The sequence below is a fragment of the Microcebus murinus genome, chromosome 18 (assembly GCF_040939455.1).
Source record: "Microcebus murinus isolate Inina chromosome 18, M.murinus_Inina_mat1.0, whole genome shotgun sequence".
Classification (NCBI taxonomy): Eukaryota; Metazoa; Chordata; class Mammalia; order Primates; family Cheirogaleidae; genus Microcebus; species Microcebus murinus.
In genome coordinates, this window is record NC_134121.1 from 10,678,361 (window position 1) to 10,699,484 (window position 21,124).

At 44.7% G+C, this 21,124-nt stretch overlaps 1 protein-coding gene across 1 annotated transcript in view; it reads left to right on the forward strand.

Moving 5' to 3' along the window:
- Window positions 1-21,124, forward strand: part of DNAH9 (dynein axonemal heavy chain 9) — a 312,997-nt gene that overhangs the window by 165,910 nt on the left and 125,963 nt on the right. The window contains exons 40-45 of the mRNA XM_020280809.2: window positions 88-190; window positions 766-1,005; window positions 6,280-6,441; window positions 10,137-10,333; window positions 18,193-18,355; window positions 20,171-20,294. Coding sequence (XP_020136398.2) covers window positions 88-190; window positions 766-1,005; window positions 6,280-6,441; window positions 10,137-10,333; window positions 18,193-18,355; window positions 20,171-20,294 — 989 coding nt within the window. The remainder of the gene's footprint in view (window positions 1-87; window positions 191-765; window positions 1,006-6,279; window positions 6,442-10,136; window positions 10,334-18,192; window positions 18,356-20,170; window positions 20,295-21,124) is intronic.

Here is a 21,124-nt window from a genome sequence, read left to right on the forward strand (position 1 = left end):
CCAAACACTTGAACATTAAGGGCTCATCCTACCTCACTTTGACAAAGCACTCACTCACCTTTCACCCATGGTTTCCGGCTGTTCCAGGTATGATCGGAACAAGCTGTCCCTGAAGGAGATCATGAATGTACAGTATGTTTCCTGCATGAACCCCACTGCAGGCAGCTTCACCATCAACCCGCGGCTCCAGGTACGGGAGGAACCATGGTCCTTGGGTCCTAATATGACCTAACCAGAGCCGATGGCTCTGATTGTAAGTAATAATTGGCCTTTCCCCCCTACAGCCTCTGAGAATGGTAGACTGGATATAATGCCAACCTGCATGTCTAGGGGAAATAGAAACTCCTAGACCCAGAGTCACAAGGCTTTTATAGGTGGAAAGGGTCAAAGAGTTCATCTGAATCAATTCCCTCATTTTTCAGATAAGGAGAATTCACAGAGAAAAAAAATGACCTTCCAAAATCATATGGACAATCAGTATCCAATTCAGATTTGGACTCAGATTCTCCAAGCCCAAGTCCAGCTCTCTCCCTGCTCCCCAATGCTCCTGTCTTTGACCAAAGGTCCAGAGCCCATTATTCCCCCAGTCATTTTAGGTTCAACCAAAATCTGGGTGTAGCATGAGAAATGTGACCAAAATACAGCTCTGGAGGCCATATAAGGACTCTTCATTATTTTATCCAAATCCAGAAGAGGGAATTTCTGCTCTGTGATCAAGGGTGTGTAGCTCATGCCTCCTCCACGTGCCTCTGTCTCCCCGTGCAGCGTCACTTCTGCGTGTTTGTCCTCTCCTTCCCGGGAGCAGATGCCTTGTCCTCCATCTACAGCACCATCCTGACTCACCATCTGAAGCTTGGAAACTTCCCGGCGTCCCTGCAGAAGTCTGTCCCCTCGCTCATCAGTCTGGCCCTTGCCTTCCACCAGAAAGTCGCCACCACCTTCCTACCCACAGCAATCAAATTCCACTACATCTTCAACCTCAGAGATTTCGCCAACATTTTCCAGGTGAGGTCCCCTGCTCTGAGACCGCCTAGAAGGCTGCGTCATGATCCGGATGCTCCCATTCCTAGTAACATAAATAGTGAATGCAAAACCCTCAGGCAAAGGCAGGGACACAGGGCATATGGAGTCATGAACATGCACAGATTGGCCACAGAGTGCCGTGGGCTCCGTGAGGCAGGACCTCAACAAAATAGAGTTTCATTTGAAAATTAAATTATTTCTCAGGAAGCAGGATGCCTTTCTGAGTTGGTTCCTTTGGGCTGAGGAAGGCTCTGCATCTTGGACATAATGTTCCATAATGATTACAGTATGCCTGGGAAGGAAAAATGTCCCAAAAGAAAGAAAGAGAAAACTCTTTTGGATCCCCAGGAGGTACACCTGTTGTTCTTGGGATGAAAAAGGATGTCCCCCAAACCATGCAAGATAGCTCTGCTTCCTCGAGAAGCCACTTTGTCTGCCAGCCCCTGGGATGGCCTCAGTCCTAAAAATTCCAGGTTCATTTCTAGGCCAAATCCATTTCAGGTCCTTCCGACGGCTAATTGGAGTAGTAATGGCCTCTCTCTGCCCGTTGCTTGATCCATCACTATCAAAACCTCCAGAGGGTACCAGGTGCAGTGGCTCACACTTGTAATCCTAGCACTTTGGGAGGCCTAGGTGGGAGGATTGCTTGAACTCAGGAGTTCAAGACCAGCCTGAGCAAATATAGCAAGATCTCTATAAAAAATAGAAAAATTAGCTGGGCATGGCAGCACACACCTGTAGTCCCAGCTATTGTACTTGAGAGGCTGAGGTATTATTATACCTGGGATCACTTGAGTCCAGAAGTTGGAGGTTGCAGTGAGCTATGATCATGATCATGCCACTGCCCTCATGCCCAGGGAACAAAGTGAGACCCTGCCTCAAAAAAGAAACCCCAAAGGGCAATCAAGCAAACCCAGGTGCTTTCTTCCTCGTGGTCAGGCACAGCACCCTAACATAGCAGAGTCCACAACTGTCCCATCCCGGACAAGAACCTGCAGAAACTCCTTTTCACAGAGACCCCCTCCCCAGGATAGCACTGAGTCATTATTTAGAGAAGGATGTCTGTTAACCAAGCAGAGGCCACACCCATAGGTAAAAGTGAAGTGACCAGGAAGTGACATCACCTTCCAGGTGCAGCACGTACTGTTGGAATTAATTGCCCAGGGCACTGCCTGTGTAGATAGGACGCTGGGGAGCAAATATCTAGATCCCGAGGACATTGGCCCAGCTAGTTCCAGCCGGGACTCTTGGTTTTAAGGAGCAGAAACCTATTATACCCTGGTTCAGAGACCCAAGAGCTATGTACCAGGAAGGCTTCCCCTGAAGGTGGAGCCACTGAGCCCCACAGTGTGACAAAACCTAAGAATACTTCTAGACTGGTCTTAAATCTCACTACAACTTTATGGACTCGGGCTGCTACTATCTGCATTTTCCAAATGATCAAAAGGAGTTAAAGTGGTTTGATCAAATTTGCACTGCTCATAAGTGGCAGAAGTAAAGGGAGAAGAGTTGCTGAAGTTCCTTTTGCCAGAAGCAACCCAGCCGTAGCCCCTGCCTCGGACAGTGTCCTTATCACCTATATATACAACCTGGAATTTAATACTCGTGAAAACCCTTCGGGATGGACATCTTGTCACATTCCTAAATGTAGAGCAAAAGGCTTTTAATAGTTTGCCATTAAATAAGATGCTTACTACAGGTTTTTGTGGGTGCCTTTTACCTGATTAAGGACATTTCTTTCTGTCTATGATTTACTAAGAGTTTTAATCATGAATATGTGTTGAAACTTGACAAATGATCTTTCAACCACTGCTGAAATAATTATATCGATTTTTCTCCTTTATTCTGGTAATGTGATACATTACATTGATTATTTTTAAATGTTAGATCAACCTTGCATTCCTGGAGTCAACTCGGCTTGGTGGTTACGTGTCGTGCTTTTTATATTTTCCTAGGTTCCATTTGATAATTTTTTCTATATCATTTTTACATTCATGAGAGTGTCTTATAATTTCCCTTTCTCTAGTATTCTAAGATTATGAAGTCCTCATAAACTATTAATACTTTGGGAAGTTGGGCGGGCATGGTGGCTCATGCCTGTAATCCTCGTGCTTTGGGAGGCCAAGGTGGGAGGATCCCTTGAGGCCAGGAGTTCAGGACCAGCCTGGGCAATATAACATAGCAAGACCCCATCTCTACAAAAAAATTTAACAATTAGCCTGCAGCTACTCGAGAGGCTGAGGCTAGATGATCGCTTGAGCCCAAGAGTTTGACACTACAGTGAGCTATAACGACACGCTACACCCATCCCAGGAGACAGAGTGAGACTCTGCCTCCAAAAAAATAAAAAAGTTTGGGAATTATTTCCTCTTTTTCTATTTCCTAGAAGATTTTGTAAAACATTGTATTGTGCCTTCCTTAAATGTCGGAAGAATTTACTGGTGAAACTATCTTTCTTTTATTAATGCCTAGCATAATTTCACTGTTGTCAGAAAACATACTCTATATGATTGTGTTCCTTTGAAATTTGTTGCAATTTGCTTTATGGGCCAAAATATGATGTCGAGTGTAGTTTTATCAATATTTCAATGAGAACAAACTTATAAATCATTTTGTTTAAAATTTCTTTCCATAGTGGGTTTTTTGTCTGCTTATTCTGATAAAGTTTCTGAAAAAGATATGGTAAAATCTCCTACTGTGACACATCCATTTCTCCTTTAATTTCTGTCACATTCACTTCATATATTTTGAAGCTGTTATTAAGTGCATAAAAATTTAGATTTATTGTATTTTCCTAGTGGACCAACCTTTTCCTTATTTGTCAAACATACTCCTTCATCTCTAAAATTCTCCCTTGCTTTAAAGTCAACCTTGTATGACAGTTGTATGACTAATCCATATTCTCTTAGTCAATATCTTCCTGATGTATCATTTTCATTTTCTTAGGCTCAGCTTTTCCATATTCTTATATTTAAAGTATACTATATCTCTTATAAGCAACACAAAGTTGGGGTTTTTTTTTTTAAATCTAGCCTGACAATCATTGTGTTTTAATTACAATGTTTAGTTCATTTATGTTATCTTATATAATAATATATTTGGGATTAAATCTACTTTTATTATTAGTTTTCAGTGTATCTTACCTATTCTGCTTCCTTCCCTCTTCTTGTATTCCATCGAGCTAATTGTATGTTTTTATTACTTTATTTTATTTTATTTTTGGATATTATACATCTTTTCACTATTCATCTAATGGTTACCAAATGTGTCATTTTATCTTTTTGCCTTTTATAAATTAGTACATTTATTAATTGCCATACAATGCAAAGATCTTGGAACAATTTGCCTCTCTTCGACTTTTGTACTATTATTCCTTTTAATTCTATGTATATTGAAAATCCACATGCATTAATATTTTTGTATTAGTAAGTCAGCATTTATTTAGATTTACCCATATATATTCTGCTTTCCGTTGCTCTTTATTCCTGCTACATTTCTGTTCTTTCCCCTGCCTAGAATCATTTTCATTCAGCCTGAAGAACTCCGTTGAGTATTTACTTTAGTTCGTATCTGCTAGACAAGTATGTCTCAGTTTTATTTGACTAAAAATATATTTATTTCTTAAGGATTTTGAGGGGAGGTTTGGAATTCCAGGTCGGCAGCTATTTTCTTTCAGCACTTTGACGGTGTCTTCTGCTGTTCCCATTGAGAATCTATCTGCAACTCTTACGACTTACGAGGTACAAGTAATACAATGACAAAAATGAACCACAACCAAAATAAAGTCTGTGGCCTTCCCTGCCTTTGAGACACTTGCCATGACCTAGAAGAAACAAACCTGCACAAAAACATAATAATTTGAGAAACTAATAATTCTTCTATAATGGAGATTTATATACGAAGGGCTACAGGAGGCCTTGCTGGAGGGGGCAGCTGTCTTAGAAGGACTTTAACAAGAGCTATCAATTGAACTAGATCTTGAACTGTGGGCATAGCAAGCAAAGCAAAAGGCATGAAGGCACAGAAAGTGTGCAGGATCAGAAAATAGTCTGAATTTTGTGAAACTAGAGTCTAGGTTTTACGGGAGTTAGTGGTAACAGCAATCGTGAGGAAGAAGAGTGTAGTCACGTTGTGACCAAGCCTTTATGCCATGCTGACGAATGTGAGCATCATGCAGTGACGAATGAAGAACCGGGTAAATGACCTCTTTTCCTCTAGGACAAGAAGGAAAACCAGGCGAGCAAACACAGATGTAGATGACTTTGAAGTTATCGGACTTGCCCAGGTTTTTGAGCTCTAATATTGGTGGTTTTCATTTCTCAGTAAAAAAGAAGGCCAGGACACTGGCTAACAGTAACAGAGAAATTTGAAACAATTGGCAAATATTTGGAACCACCCCCGTGGTGCACAGGAAGGAGGAGCCAACTGGAGATGCATAAACGGGTTGCTGACCTGCCAAGTCAGCTATGCCCATCCCAGCCCTTTGTCGTAGTCCTGAGTTTACATAGACCCAAATCAGTTTCCAAGTGGCACTTGTGAAATTGCAATATAGCAGAGAAGCCACCCCTCTCGTCATTGTGGTGATTTGAAACGTAGTTGTTAAAATGCCAGGCCCTAAGGCCGGGAAGGCCTGGTTTCGAGACCTGGTTTCAAAGTAAGGCAACGCACTGTTTGACGTTGGCATGTTTTCTGCCTTCCTGAATCCCAATCCCCACATTGTACAAAGAGGACCTAGTGAAAATGATTTCATAAGATCACTATGAGGATTAAATGAGCTTTATCTGGCAAAGCATCTATTCACATAATTGGCTTCAATAAATTACAGCTGTTGCAGTTGTTTTTTTATGACAAACATAAAAGGATAATTTCAATGTATTGAGTGAGTGAGATGAGCAATACTAGTTTGATGGGCATATTAATTTGAATTATTTGGACAATTTAAGAAAGTCAATTTTGTTATTCCCGTTTGAAAAGGAATACTGTGGTTCAGAGATGTCACACTCCTTGCCCAAAGTCACATAGTTGCTGTGTGGCTGTGGCAGTATTTGAGATCAGGTCTGTCTGCCTCCAGTACCTGGGTCTTTCTCCACAAGCTGCCTCTCAGCTTTCTGGGCGCCCCCTTCACTAGAGTGATGTGCTCTGTAGTGAGACAATTCCCCGGCACCGTCCAGGATGGGCAACAGGCTCCAGAAAGTTCTCCTAGCTATTGTACCTCTGAATTGTTTTCAATATTTTTTTTGTCTGTTCTCCTTGAAGGGCATTCTCTTCTCCTCAGTGGAATGTGTGAAATCCACACAGGACCTAGTAAAACTCTATCTGCATGAATCAAATCGAGTTTATCGGGATAAGATGGTAGAAGAAAAGGATCTCGTGCTGTTTGATAAAATCCAGACAGAAGTACTGAAGAAAGTTTTTAGTGTGAGTATTGCCATGTTTTTTTTTTTTTGTATTTGAAAAGTAATGATAATTATGCAGATGATCACCTAAATGATAAAATCTAGCTCCCTAATGGGGAAAAATCAGAGATTAGGTAAGGAAAGAAATTCTGTCATTATTTTACCCAGGTAAAAAGAAAGGCTGGAGCAAGAATAGACACAAATTAATCATAGAGTCTCAGCACTGAAAGGGTCCATGGAGGTCATGTGACCCAAGTCCCCAGATGCCACCGAGTCCCCTCAGTAGCAATTCCCAGATGGTTATCCCAGATGACATCCCTATCCCTACAGCCTTGGGAATTCACAGTCTCGTCTTTCCCAAGGTGGTCATTTTGGAACTGCTAACGACTGGAAATTTGGGACAATTTTGAAATTTGGAACATTTGGAGTAATTTTAAAGACTGAAAAATGTATTCTAGTAACGATTTAAAAGTTATTTTCTTGTCCACTAATGTTAGGTCTACATGACAAACTTTCAAGTATTTTCATACCATTTGTCTTATTCTTCCCAAGTCTTCTCTTCTCTGAGCCAAATAACCTCTATCCTTTTAGCTGATTCTGACATGGGTTGGTTTCGAACCAGAAACCTGACCTCATCTCGGCGGCTCTTCACGTCAGCAATCCCCGCTGAAACTGTGGTGCCCGGCTCCATCACAGCCCAGCTGCGGTCTGACCCAAAGCGAGGTCATCATTCCTCTCTTCTTACAGACTGTAGTTTTCTCCCCATGTTTCCCAAGATGTGTCCCACTAGACAGTTCGATAATCCTTGGAAAACAGGCGTCTGTGAGGAAATAAGTTGAGGAAGTGCTTCCTATTCCATCCCTCTGTTGGAATTCACTTAGGACATTAAAGCCCTGAAATCTTGAATAACTCTAACTGAAATATCATTTTGCAAATGTATTGGACCCTAAAATTCTTTCCCCTTCATAAAACCTATTAATAATTCAGAGAAGGAATGGCCCATGGAATAGGCCTCAGGAAGCACTGGTACATTAACACAGCCTGAGATCACTTAGTGTCAAAATTATGCCACAGCCCACACTGAGCCTTCTATTAACCAAAGCCCCATATTTTCCATACATCCTGCTTGTCCGTCCTCTCTTGAACTTAGAAATAATCCAATCCCATGTTCAAGAACACTTTGTTGTCCCTATGCTCACCTTGTTTGGTTTAGCTCTGTATTTTTTCCTGATAAGATGCTGGATCTACCTCTGAAGATGCCCGCAGCCCATCCCAACCCATATGACAGCCCTGGGGATGGCGGGATAGCATTTTGAGTAACACGTTTCAGTCCGGTTTTTGCTACGCCAAACATCCTGAATCCTTCCACATCTCTCATCACGTTTATGGAGCCTGATGTTTGGAACTGTCGTCACATCTTAGACGCCCTTCTCTGAGCCTTGCAGAGTTGGCCAATTTATGTAGTCATTGTTGGCTGCACACATGAGTTTTAATTGTCCTCAGAAGCTGGTCTGAGCTACGACTTCAGAGTAATAATGTGACTAGACATAGGCTGGTGTGGACAGACACAGACTCCATATCTCAGCCTTTGAAATAGAGGATCCTACGTGGGTCCATATCGTAAAAGCACCTCCTTTTCATCACAGACCCAGATGTAATCAACACAGCCAATATCATTCCCCAGCAACATTTGAAATGCCAGCCTGAAGCACTGTTGGCCGCACCAAACCTTGGAATGGATAGCAAGGAACAATCACCAAATTTCCACCAAAGAAGAAATATAACCCTGTTTCCGCCATTCAAAGCTAAGGTTCTCTGATCCATGGCCCTGTGTGATTCCATGTCGCTATTAAGGAATCTTTGATTCCCTGTGTTGGTTGATTTTCTCTCTCCCTTCAACACAGCGTGGCTCTGATCACAAAATCGGAGACTCCTTGTTTTGTTCATCAAAGAGTCTTTGTAGACCAGGAGTTTCAAAATCGCACTTTAATTCTTTCTCTGCTAGATCGTTAGTGTCAAATGACTGCCATCAGAACCAATTCCCCAGATGTCAGCCCATTCTCTACCCGGGGAAAATGTATTCCCGCATTACTTTCCCATGTAAGTTTTCCTAAAGGAGCAAGAAGAGCCCTCCTGCATTGCATTTATATCTTGTCCAAATGTCTGAGCATTTATTCTGGCAAAGCCGTAATAGTCTAAGAGTTTTCCGTGGCCCTGAAAACACCTTCAAAATATAGTAACTTTTTGATAGTTAACTCTTTGCAGCCCTTTCTTCTTGCAGCCTGGCAGCAGTCGTGGTTCTCTACAGATATCGTTGTCATCTTCCCTTTCCCTGTATGAGGGTTGGTGACTCTTACTTGCTGCTCACAAGGCCACAGCAGTGGCGGGCGTATGCCCTGGGCAATGCCCCTGCTCAGGAATTGTACACTGGTCACCTCCTCCCCAGGTAGATACTCCAGTCTGAACTCTGGGAGAAAAGAATGGCACGGGGGGGGGGGGGGGGGGGCAGCTGCTGGTGCTGGTATAACTGCCTCTTTGTGTCTTAGAGAACCTCATCTTTCTTGGTCTATCCTCCTCAATAACCTTTTCTCCCCCCTTCAAGTCTCAGGTATTAGGTTTTGACAAGTAACTAATTCCTCTGTGTCTCCTCTAATATGAAATTTTAAAAAGTTGCCTCTTCAATACTATGAGGATACATTGGTAGTGAAGAGACAGACCCCATGTCTTTTAAATTAATTGAGTCATTATACTAAGTATTTTTTCAACATGGTAGCGTTTGTCCTGTGTGTGAGGGTTGACACACAGTGAGCCCAAATCCCTGTGAAAGTTTTATAAATGGAGGTGGGGACTTCTACTGTAAAATTTTTTTCCATTTTTTTAAAATTTCAGCATATTATGGGGGTACAAATGTTAGGTTACGTATATTGCCCTTGACCCCCTCCCCCCACCTCGAGTCAGAGCTTCAAGCGTGACCATCCCCCAAACGTTGCACATCTCACTCATTATGTTTGTATACACCCATCTCCTCCTCCCCCTCCCACTCGCCCGACACCCAATAAATGTTATTCCTATGTGTCCACTGAGGTGTTGATCCGTTAACACCAATTTGCTGGTGAGTACATGTGGTGCTGGTTTTTCCATTCTTGAGATACTTCATTTAAGGTTCAAGTAAATAAACCAGTCACCTAAGAATGGTTAGTGGCATGTTCTTCAGAAACCAAGTCCTCTGGACCGAACCTACGAAGCTGGAGCTGACAGCCTCCTACAGTGGGCAGTCTCACAGCAGACAGGAAAGGATGCTTTCGGACACTCCTGTGGATTGGGGCCCTAAATCTGTTGGAGTGGGGGGAAGTGAGACCACTGGGCCGTGGTTCCCTTCCCCCCACACTGGTGCAAGAGCTTAGGGACATCCACCCATGTGTCCCACCCACCGTGTGACCACAGAGCCACTCTTCCCGTGCTTGTGAGGAGGCCACTTCCCACCTTCCATGTTCCATCCTCGGCTCACAAGGAATAACACACATCACCTGTGACTTCCTGGAGCTGGTAAATGAATGCTGCACGACCACTTTATGGGGGCATTTCAAGAAGGAGGACGTATTGGAAGCAGCGTTTATGGAGTGTGCAGAGAGAAAAGCAGAGCACGTGTCTCCTGTCGGGAGTCTCCAGCCTCGGCAGTCAGTTAGGAGGGTCCCTGTTTCTCTGCTTCCTCACCAGGACATGGAGGAGACCGTGCAGCAGGCCCAGACCCTGAACATGTACTGCCACTTTGCAAATGGCACCGGGGAGCCCAAGTACATGCCTGTGCAGTCCTGGGAACGCTTGACCCAGACGCTGGTGGAGGCCCTGGAGAGCCACAATGAAGTCAACACGGTGATGGACCTGGTGCTCTTTGAGGACGCCATGCGCCATGTGTAAGTGTGCCTCTCTTCTTCTTGCCTCTGCTCAGCTACTTCCCCTTCCAGATGGCAGGCGTTTCATTTTGGTCATTTGAGGACACTTTCATAAAAGCCAGGAAGGCAGCTTCCGCTTCTGCCATGAGGGCTAGAAGGCTGCTTGCAGGGCAGCTGCAGCTCCTGCCGCTGGCCCCAGGGGGCAGCACAGCGCTGGCTTCACTTCCAGGTGTGTCCCTGCGTATCTCTGGGTGTGACACCATGGGAGGATTTAAGGTCCAGAACAGCTCAGGACCCCCATCACTACCGCCCCTACTGGTCTAAGGACCACTTTAAAAAAAAAAAAAAAAAAGTAAGGCACAGTGTTTTTGCTCAAGTGCATGCTATTTCAAAAATTAAGTTTTCTTTTGAGTGTTGGTGCTGTGCAGTGGGTCACTGAGGGCAATCACCAGCCTCTCAGATAATTTGTGCTCCCACCAGTGCCGTCCCCTGTGCTGGTTCGTACATTCCCCTGTCTGGGTCCCACTTCCCGCCCGGCCCACCCTCCAGAACTCTTCCACCCTGCCCGGGTAGCTCCTAGTTTTCAGCTGCAAAATCTGCCTCACTGCGACTTTCCCTTCGCTGCAGAAATCTACCCGAAACCTGGCTGGCCTCTGAGTCGGGGAAAGTGGGGTTTTCTTCCCCATCCTCCGTACCCCAGGCCCTAGACGGAGCGTCTTCCCGGTCCCCCAGCCCCGCCACAATGGCACACTCAAGTCCTTTCTCCTCTCATCCTTCACAGACCCCATTTCTCTTGAAACACAAGAAATACAACGTTTGCCATCCTTCTCTCGCCTCGTTACTGTCCCTGCTGAGCCCCAGCCACTTCCCCACCGTCCACCATGGCCTTGGTGCCTGGGCTCTCTCTCCCCTCACCCACGCCTGACTCACTCCCGGCATCTGTGCGGCAGGTCCTTCTGGTCCTTGGCCCTCTGGCTCCCATGATCACTCCTCCACCCCACCCCAGCTCTTGCTCACGCGTCCCTGCCCTAGAACGGCGGTCTCCGATCATGAGCCCGCCTCCGAAATCTCAGCTTCGGACACCGCGCTCTCTGGCGTGTGCCTTCCACCTCCCCACTCACCTGCTCTGGTTTTTGCTCCAGCTGTTCTTAAACTTCATCAAGACTTCCTTCACTGCACCAACCACTTTCTCAAACCTCTTTATCCCTCCCCCACCGTGTCTTGCCTTTCCTTTTTAGCCACCATAGACTCCATCACCCCAGTTGCATGCTCCCCGAACTCTCCTGTCTTTGTATCCATGTGACAAAACCCCACTGGGGTTAAATCCCACTATCTTCTTATTCTGCACCTGCCCCTAAGCAGCTGGACATTGTTAAAGAAAAGTCCCCAACCATGTTGGCTAGTTTTGCTTCAGATTTGCAGCCACGAGTATCAAATGGGCTCTCAACCTTGCACGAAATCATCCTCCACTACCCTGGCACTTTGCTCCTCTTGCCGTCCTCTGATAGCACATATGTCCTTTCTTCTCAAACTTCCAACCACCTTCCCCCTCTTCGTTCCCAGGTAATGAGCACATCTCTTCTTTCACTGAGATAATGAAAGCGACCAGAAGAGAATATCACACCTCCCTGTCATCAAATCTAACAGCCTGTGTATATCCCATCTTGCCTCTCACCCACCACCCTGCCCTCCTGCCACTGCAGTTAGCGAACAGCCCCATTCCTACAAGGCCAGTCCCTCCGCGTGTGCGCTGGACCTCATCTCCTCACACCTTCTCCGAGACTTGGAAACTTCGTTCTTCGTGTAATTATCCTCCCTCCCCCTCCCCCTCGCTCTCCCCTCTCTTTTCCCTCCCCATTCTTTCATCTTACCCCATCATTAACTTCTGCAGCACATGCACCAGGACACAAATCTGACACGTTACCATTTATCAAAAAATAACCAACTGTTCCTTGACCCTTATATCTTTCTCCATCTACTGCCCCCATTTCTCTGCTCCTGCTCATGACAAAACTCATCGAAAGGGTTGCCCGTCCCTGTCCTACCTCCTCGCCTCTAATCCCCTCCTCTGCCCGCTCCTCAGCCCCTGAACGAAGCAGCTCTCGCCACAGTCACCACAGCCCCGCCTCTTGCTAACTTCAGTCGTCACTGCTAGGTGCTCACCTGGCTACGTGACACCCCCCACACACACCACTGCATTTGTCGTGATTGACCGCTCTGTCTACTGGTTTGCATCCATCCAGTCACCCAACACATGTTTAGTGTGAGTGCGGGGATCTTTGTTTTATTCGCTGCTAGGTCCCCAATACCTGGGGCAGTGTCTGGAACCTGGCAGGTACTCGATAAAACCTCCTAGTGTGTCCTATGGGAGTAAAGAATGCAGAGGGAAGCAGAGAGGGAAGAAGGTAGAAAACACAGGGGGTGAGCCTCACTTTAAGTGGGGCCATCAGAAAGTCCTCCCTGAGAAGGTGGCTCTGGTAGGACATGTAAGAGCTACACTCGACACAGAACTTGCTATTAGGCCTGGCGTATAGTGCTTTGCATATGACAGTGCATTTAGTTTTCACAAAAAACCTAAAGAAGGTGAGGCCTATAATTATCCCTGTGTTATAAATGAGGATGCTGAGACCCAGAGAGAGCAGAGAAGGTGCCTAAGGTCACACAACTCATAAATAGGTGAGCCCAAACATACGCTCATGTCTGGCCCCAGAGTCTGTGCCCAAGACAATCCCACCATGACACTTCTTCATGTACCTTTTTCTCGGCCCCTAACCCAGCGTAAGCTCCTTGAGCACATTGTCATGCTTGCTGACGAACCCCAGTCCCTCAGGCAATGCCCACTGCGTAGTACAGGTTCAGCAAATGAGGAATTAGGAAGTCTCTTCACTCACTAACCTGGTGAAGCTGGAGTATTTTCCCTCCTCTTTAAGAGCTTACCAGCACCTCTGTCATCCTTTTGAAATTGAGGCAAGTCTTTGTCCTCTAAGGGGGAATTTAATTTGACGGAATAGCAAGTGATTCGGTCAATGCGGTTTCCAACATGGGCGATCAAACTGACTAAAATCGTTTTTAGGGAAAAATAAGGACTGGCTATGAAAACTGGCTTTCCTTCTGAGGCTCATAAACAGGCTCTGAAGACAGTTTCCACTTTGAGCAACGGCAAAATAACCGCAAAAATGAACTGCCTGGAAGGGGCCAACTCTGAAGGATAAAATGTATTTGGATGCATTAATAATTTCCTGTACATTTGTTTAAAGATGTCAATGTCCCATTACTTTATCCTTGTACTGCACTCTATCCTTGTACTGTACTTTATCCTTGTACTCCCCTCCCTGGGGTTTGTTGACCCTCTCTGCTGCCTTTGCCAGACAGAGCAGAGCACTCCCTTCTTAGGGCGAAAAAGGGAACAATAACAATAACAATTCAGGGAGAAATACAGATACCCCAAGAGTGTGGGAAGATTCCACAGCCTCACATGGCTGCACACAGCTCAGAGGGTTTTGAACTCACTCAAGGAAGGTCCCCACCTCTGAGACCCACGGAGGGAGTAGAACAGGGAAGTAGAGGAAGGAGTATGTACCTGCCTTCCCTGGAACCCGCAGGTCCAGGGGCCAAGGTGAGAGCCTATTTTTACAGTGCAATAAAGCACATGCTCATCTGACTCCATCCAGCTGTTTATTCTCATTACTCGAGTTCTTATCATTTTCACTCGCTTGATTTCCCTACACCTTTCCCCATCTTTGCTTCACTTCCTTTCTGCCGCTTTGACGCAAAACCCAATAATGGAGCACTGTGTACTGGTTATGCACACGGGTTCTGGAGATAGAGCCGGGACCCAGGTTCAAATGGTTCTGCCACAGATTGGCTGGGATGCTTTGGGAGGATACTTCACTTCCCAGATCCTCGAATGTTCTCACCTGGAAAACGGGGATAATAAAAATGCCTGCATCACAGGGTTGTTGCGATCTATGCAAAGCGCTTTGCACTTCATAAGCAATCAATAAATATTAGGTGTTTTTTTTTTTCTTTGAGCTGTTGGTTTTTTTTTTCTTAATAGTACCATTTTTCTTTTCTCCTGACATCCTTCACCATTTCTGCAGATTCTTGATCTGCTTTTTCTTAAATCCTTAAACTACATCTTTTGCCCTACTCTGGGCATAATCTCCATCCGTCTGTTTTTTGTGCCTTTGTATTTTTACTCCTACAGATACTTTCTGCCTCCTTTTTTCTCCTCTTAGAATCACTTAGCAGTCGTTAACAAAGCAAGAAACTACAGATGTACCTCTTTTGTGCCCCAAGAGTCGCCAGTCCTCTAGGGGGGTGCGTGTGCGTGCGCACGCATGTGTTTAGTCGTCAATAAGCCAACTTCCTCCAGCTGTGCTGTGGTGCATCTTCAGCTATTGTTGTGAATCTCCCAGAAATTCAGTAATGGGCTTAACTTAGACAGCCTTGGTTTTCTGGCCCAGGAGTCCTTTAGAATATTGATCTTCTTTTTAAATTTTGTAATTTAAATGCAGAGTCCTTTGCCCCCATCAGAGGTTGCTAATGAGTCCCCAGCTGGAGTCTAGAGCTGACGGTTGCAGACTTAACCATTCTTCTTCGGAAACTTCATCACTGACGATGCACTTCCCATTTAGATATTGAATAACATGGGCCATGCTAAGCTGAGTTCAGCTTCCAGAACAGAGCTTCCAGAACCCAGTTGGACTCCTCCTCCCCCTCCTCCATGCTTGTCTCTCTCTTTCCCCCACTTATTCATTCCAGCCCACCGTTTCTGAATCAAGAGACAGGGCCTGGATAACTTAAGAGTCATAGTTTTCTCCTTTCATCAGGCACCACCTAATGAACACAAAAAGCAGATGACCTCTTGCACCTGGCATAAGGAATGATCACGTACCAACCCCCCCAAATGGATTGTTCTGTTTAAACGTAACAAAAATACATTGGATGTCTTTAATGTCCTAGCACTGTAGAGAATAGAAAATTAGTATATGCACTCTTCAGGCATCTAGAAATTATGGTTTAATAAGGGAGCAAAAGAAGTGTAAATCTATCTGATACAGGAGAGAGTGTAAGTATCACAATTAAATAATTAAAGTGAAAAAGTAAAATCATAAAAGAACTAAATGTAGGTCAATAAATAACTCCTGAATATTTAGGTGAATACATTTTACCTACATAAAATTTAATAGTCAACTACATACAATTTTAAGTCCTAAAAATTTGTCTGCATTAAAGCACCTTGAAGAAAACTAGAAGGTAAAAGTGCCAAATTGGATGATAATTCAGAACATACATAAAGGGACCTTACGAATAGAGAAGAACACTTCAGTTGAAACGTAGGCAATGGTGAGCAAGAGCAAGACCCTGTCTCTACTAAAAATAGAAAGAAATTAGCTGGACAAGTAAAAATATATATAAAAAATTAACTGGGTATGGTGGCGCATGCCTGTAGTCCCAGCTACTCGGGAAGCTGAGGCAGGAGGATCACTTGAGCCCAAGAGTTTGAGGTTGCTGTGAGCTAGGTTGATGCCATGGTGGCACTCTAGCCTGGACAACAGAGTGAGATTCTGTCTCAAAAAAAAAAAAAAGAAAAGAAAAGAAAAAGAAAATAGGCAATGGACATGAACAGAAAATTCACAAAAGAAAAAATATGTAATGATCAATAAACATGAAAAATGTTCAACTCCCTAGAAATCAAATAAAGTTTAAAACCGTAATATTTTTAACCATTAAATTGGTAGATTAAAATATATATGTATGCTGGGCATGGTGGCTCACGCCTGTAATCCTAGCTCTCTGGGAGGCCAAGGTGGGAGGACAGCTTGAGCTCAGGAGTTTCAGACCAGCTTCAGCAACAGTGAGACCCTGTTTCCACTAAAAATAGAAAAAATTAGAAAGGTGTGGTGGTGTGTACCTGTAGTCCCAGATACTTGGGAGGCTGAGGCAAGAGAATAGCTTGAGCCCAGAGAGGTTGCTGTGAGCTAGGCTGATGCTATGGCACTCTAAGCCAGGCAACAAAGTAAGACTCTGTCTCAAAAAAGAAAAAAAAAAAAAATATATATATATATATATATATATATATATATATATAAAATACCCAGTGTCACTAAGGGTTGGGGCTAGACTTTCTTACCCACTGTTAGTGGTAGTTGTTAAATCATATACACTTTTTTAAAATTTCAAAATATTAAGGGTATGCAAATGTTTTTGGTCACATTGGATCACTTTGGTTTTTGGATCACTGTGGTAATGCTTGAGTAACTGCTATAAGTGTGCCCATCACCCAGATAGTGTTCCTTGTATCCATTAAATAGGTGTTTGATGCTCCCCTCCTCCCCCAACAATCCCTGCTTGATTTCCACTGAGTTTTACTTCCCTCTGTGTATATGTGTTCTCATTGGTTAGTTCCAATTTAATAGGAAGTACATGTGGTGTTTGTTTTTCTATTCTTGAGATATTTAATTTAGGATAATGGTCTCCAGTTCCATCCAAATTGCTGCAAAAGGCATTAATTTCATCCTTTTTTATGGCTCAGTAGTACTCCATGGTATATATATACCACCTTTTTAAAAATCCACTTGTGAATTGGGCATTGGGTTGATTCCACATCTTTGCAATTGTGAAATGTGCTGCAGTAAACATTTGAGTGCAGCTGTATTTTTGATAAAATGACATCTTTTCCTTTGGGTAGATACCCAGTAGTGGGATTGCTGGATCAAATCGTAGGTCTACTTTTAGTTCTTTGAGGAATCTCCACACTGTTTTCCATAGAATTTGTACTAATTTGCAGTCCCACTAACAGTACATTAGCGTTCCTTTCTCTCTGCATCCACGCTAGCAATTATTGTTTTTGGACTTTTTAATGAAAGCCATTCTAATGGAGGTAAGGTAATATCTCTTTGTGGTTTTAATTTGCATTTCCCTGATGATTAGTGACATTGAGCTTTTTTTTTTTTTACGATTTGCTTGCGTTCTTTGTTGATTCTGGTTATTGGCCCTTAATCAGATGTATAGTTTGCAAGTATTTTCTCTCATTCTGTAAGTTGTCTATTTGCTGTATTGATTGTTTCCTTAGCTGTGCAGAAGCTTTTTAGTTTAATCAAATCCCATCAATTTATATTTGTTGTTGCTATGACTGCCATTGGGGATATGTTTATAAATTCTTTGGCTAGGCCAGTAACTAGAAGAGTTTTTCCTACGCTTTCCTCTAGAATTCTTATGGTTTCATGCCTTACCTTTAAGTCTTATATCCATCTTGAATTAATTTTTGTGAGTGGTGAGAGATATGAGTCCTGTTTTATTCTCCTGCATGTGGCTATTTAGTTTTCCCAGCACCATTTATTGAATAGGGCTTCTTTTCCCCAGTGCTTGTCTGGAAAAGACTTAATTTCTCCATCAATTGTGAAGCTTAATTTTGCAGGATTCAAAATTCCAGGCTGGCAGTTGTTCTGTTTAAGATGATTGAAGACTTTTTCTTACTGCATGTGTCCCACTTTTCTCTTTTCCCATCCCATCTCCTCGCCCGGAAGTGCAGTGGGAGGGGTGGCAGAGTCAGGCGTGGCCAGGGAGAAGACCGAGGGCATCCTGGGTCCCCTCCCCATCACAGTCACCCCTCTAAGGTGCCTGCCACCTGCCCCGGGCCCTCCCCACCCTGCCGCTGGGTCACTGGAGGCCATGGCTTAAGGCAGAGCAGCAGCGACTCCACTCCACTCGGGCAAGACGGTGAGGCCAAGTCCGAGGACGACCAAGTTAAGTCTCCCACAGCTGCACCCGGGCTGCACCTGCAGGGAAGGCTCCTGTCCCCACTCAGCCCTCCGTCCCCGCTTCTCCCTGGCGTGAGTCTGGCGTGCAACGTGCCTGTGCTTCCTCCCCTCCAGCTGCCACATCAATCGCATCTTGGAGTCCCCGCGGGGAAACGCTCTGCTGGTCGGCGTGGGTGGGAGCGGCAAGCAGAGTCTGACCAGGCTTGCCGCGTTCATCAGCTCCATGGACGTGTTCCAGATCACGCTGCGCAAAGGCTACCAGACCCCCGACTTCAAGGTGAGGAGGCCGGGCGGCTGTGGGGACGGGACACAGCCTCCCTCCAACCACACACAACGCCCTGACATCCTTGGCCGGTTCTCCAGGTCCCCAGCCCAGAGCCTCCCCTGCGTCATCTGCCCATTTTCTTCTTAGATCCTGGGCTGTGGCATGAGCGGCTCTTTTCTCGTCAGACTCGGCCTGAGGACAGTCGGCCTTTCTGAGGTCTGCCTTGGTGAGACCTCAGCTGCCCTGATTGCGTCTGTGGGGCCTCAGCTGTCCCCTAGTCAGAAGCACATCTATGTCACATTCAGCACACAGCTTGCCAGCAGCTCTAGCAGACTTAGGGGGAATTCCGAAGGTCTGCCCAAGTTTCCTAAGAAACTCATATTTTACAAGACAGGTTCAGTAACCTCAGGCCCCTGGGACCTTCAGTGACATTTCCTGGCTTCAGACAGCAGGCCCTTAGGAGTACCGATGCATGCTCTGGGAAGTGAAGAAAGACCCAGGATACAGCCTAGAAAGGTCATTTTGCCCGGTCCCCTCCCTTTTCTCCATGGCCACGACAGTCAGGGTAGGAAGCCAGGACGCTGCTGCTGCTGCTGCTCTTGCTGGGAGAACTCCGGCCGGCACTGGGCCAGGCCCACCCACCTGCCCTCATGAGCCCCGGCCTGATAGGAGAGGAAGGTGCTCACTGCAGCTCTGAAACCACAGCTCAGCCTCTCGACGACTGGCTACATCTAAAGTCATACGTCAAGTTCACATTAGGTCCTTCGTTAGCATTTCCAAAAAAAGACAAGACAGTGTGGTAGAAATTATGCATTTACAGAATGATCTGAGACGGTGGGTCTCTACCTTGGCTACATACTGGAATCACTGGGGATCTTTGAATAATGGTGATGCATGCGTTCCACCCCCAGAAATTCTGATTTAACTGGTCTGGGGACCACGATCTTTCAAAGCATCCTCCAGATGATTCCAATGAGAATTGAGAAACGCTATCTTAGATCATTCTGTAACAGCATAAGGTGGGAACCATTGATCTAGCAGGAAGATTAGTGTCTTTAAAGTGGAGTTACTTGGACCCTGAGCTAGCTCTGTGGTAAAGGAATGCATGATGCTCTTAGGGAATAGCCTGAGTGGTGCTAAAGAAAGAGGAGCAACCTAACAGACTGATAGCTGAGTCTGGCGAGGGTCGTACTGCACAAAAACCAAGATTGACCACGCTTGGCATCCTAGCCCCTAACTTCATCCACCTGCAGTTTTGAATGGATGTGATTTCTTGTAGGTGATATTGTGTGTGTGTTCCCCAATATATTTTTTCAACAAAAGACTTTAGTTGGAGCTAGTCATAAGAACATAAGACACTGCTAGCATAAGATACATTCATCTTTCAGTCAAGACCAAGAACAATCACTTGCCTTCAAGACCAAGAGCAAGCACTTGCCTTCTGGAGCAGGTCATTCACTTGTATGAGGATATAAGTAAAACAGGTGAATAGGAGACCAACCACTTCTGGCCTTTGAAAATCTGTAACCTCTTTGCACAAAGCAGGCGCTCCAGAAGCCAGTGCAGGAGCCACTGCGGTTGGATGGATTAATGGCTATCACTGTGTAGTTTAACTTCCCCACCTCTATTGCCAATGAGGCCTGGGAACAAGGTGTAGTCCCCTGCCTGCCAGTGCTACAGAGCACTCCTCCCTGCCTTGCGTTGTCATTTTGCTTTATTTCCTATTGATGTAGATAAGAAAATAGTTCCATTCCTAGAGGGTGGGTTGGGGATCTCTTTCATGGAGGCCTTCTTCTCAGTGATCTCTGGTACTGGTTGTTCCTGCAGGTGGACCTGGCCAGCCTGTGTCTGAAAGCCGGGGTGAAGAACCTCAGCACAGTGTTTCTCATGACGGACGCCCAGGTGGCTGATGAGAGGTTCCTCGTGCTCATCAACGATCTCTTGGCATCTGGTAGGAAACTCCTTGCACTTTGGTGTCTCTAATAAATTCCCTCTGGAATCAAAACTATTCAAAGGAGCAAACTTGGTCTAAGATCAGAAGAGCTAGGTCAGAGAAATGAGGAATAAAACTGATAATAGCAAAAGAGTGGTTCATAGACCTTCTCAAGGTTGATGTTGGGCCCGCTGTCCTGGATCTTTAATTCTCCTTTCATCAAAAAACACACAGTGATCTTAGGGTTCTCTTAGTGGGACTAGATCTGATTATGGGAAGAAGAGCAGGTTAAGGGGCTGGTGATCTGCTGAGCCCAGAGAGAAGGTGCTGCTCCCCTCTCCATATCCAAGACAAAGAGAAACCAGAATGCATGTACTTCAGATAGATTAGGCTTTGGCAGGAAGATACACACAAAGAGAACATGCACACCTAAAACTTATATAATAGAGTGAGATTACCCTACTAGTTTAATTAACTAATGACTTAGAACCTCGTGGAAGCAGGAATAGATGTATAATATCTCCACATAGTTTTTCTTGGTCCCCAAAGAACTTGGGTTGTCAAGTGCCCTGTGACACTATCTATGCAAGGTGGGACTTCAGGGGAAAGCTCAACCCTTGCTACTTTATTGTTCTTATTTACTTAGGAATTCAGGACATATGGCAACCATCCTCCAACCAAAAATTAAAAAGTGTATATATATATATATATATATATATATGTGTGTGTGTGTGTGTATGTGTGTATATATATATATATATATATATATGTATGTATGTATCTCTAAGAAGACAATACAATGCATAAATTTTCCCTCCCCACCCTGAAACTACCCTAAAGCCTAATTT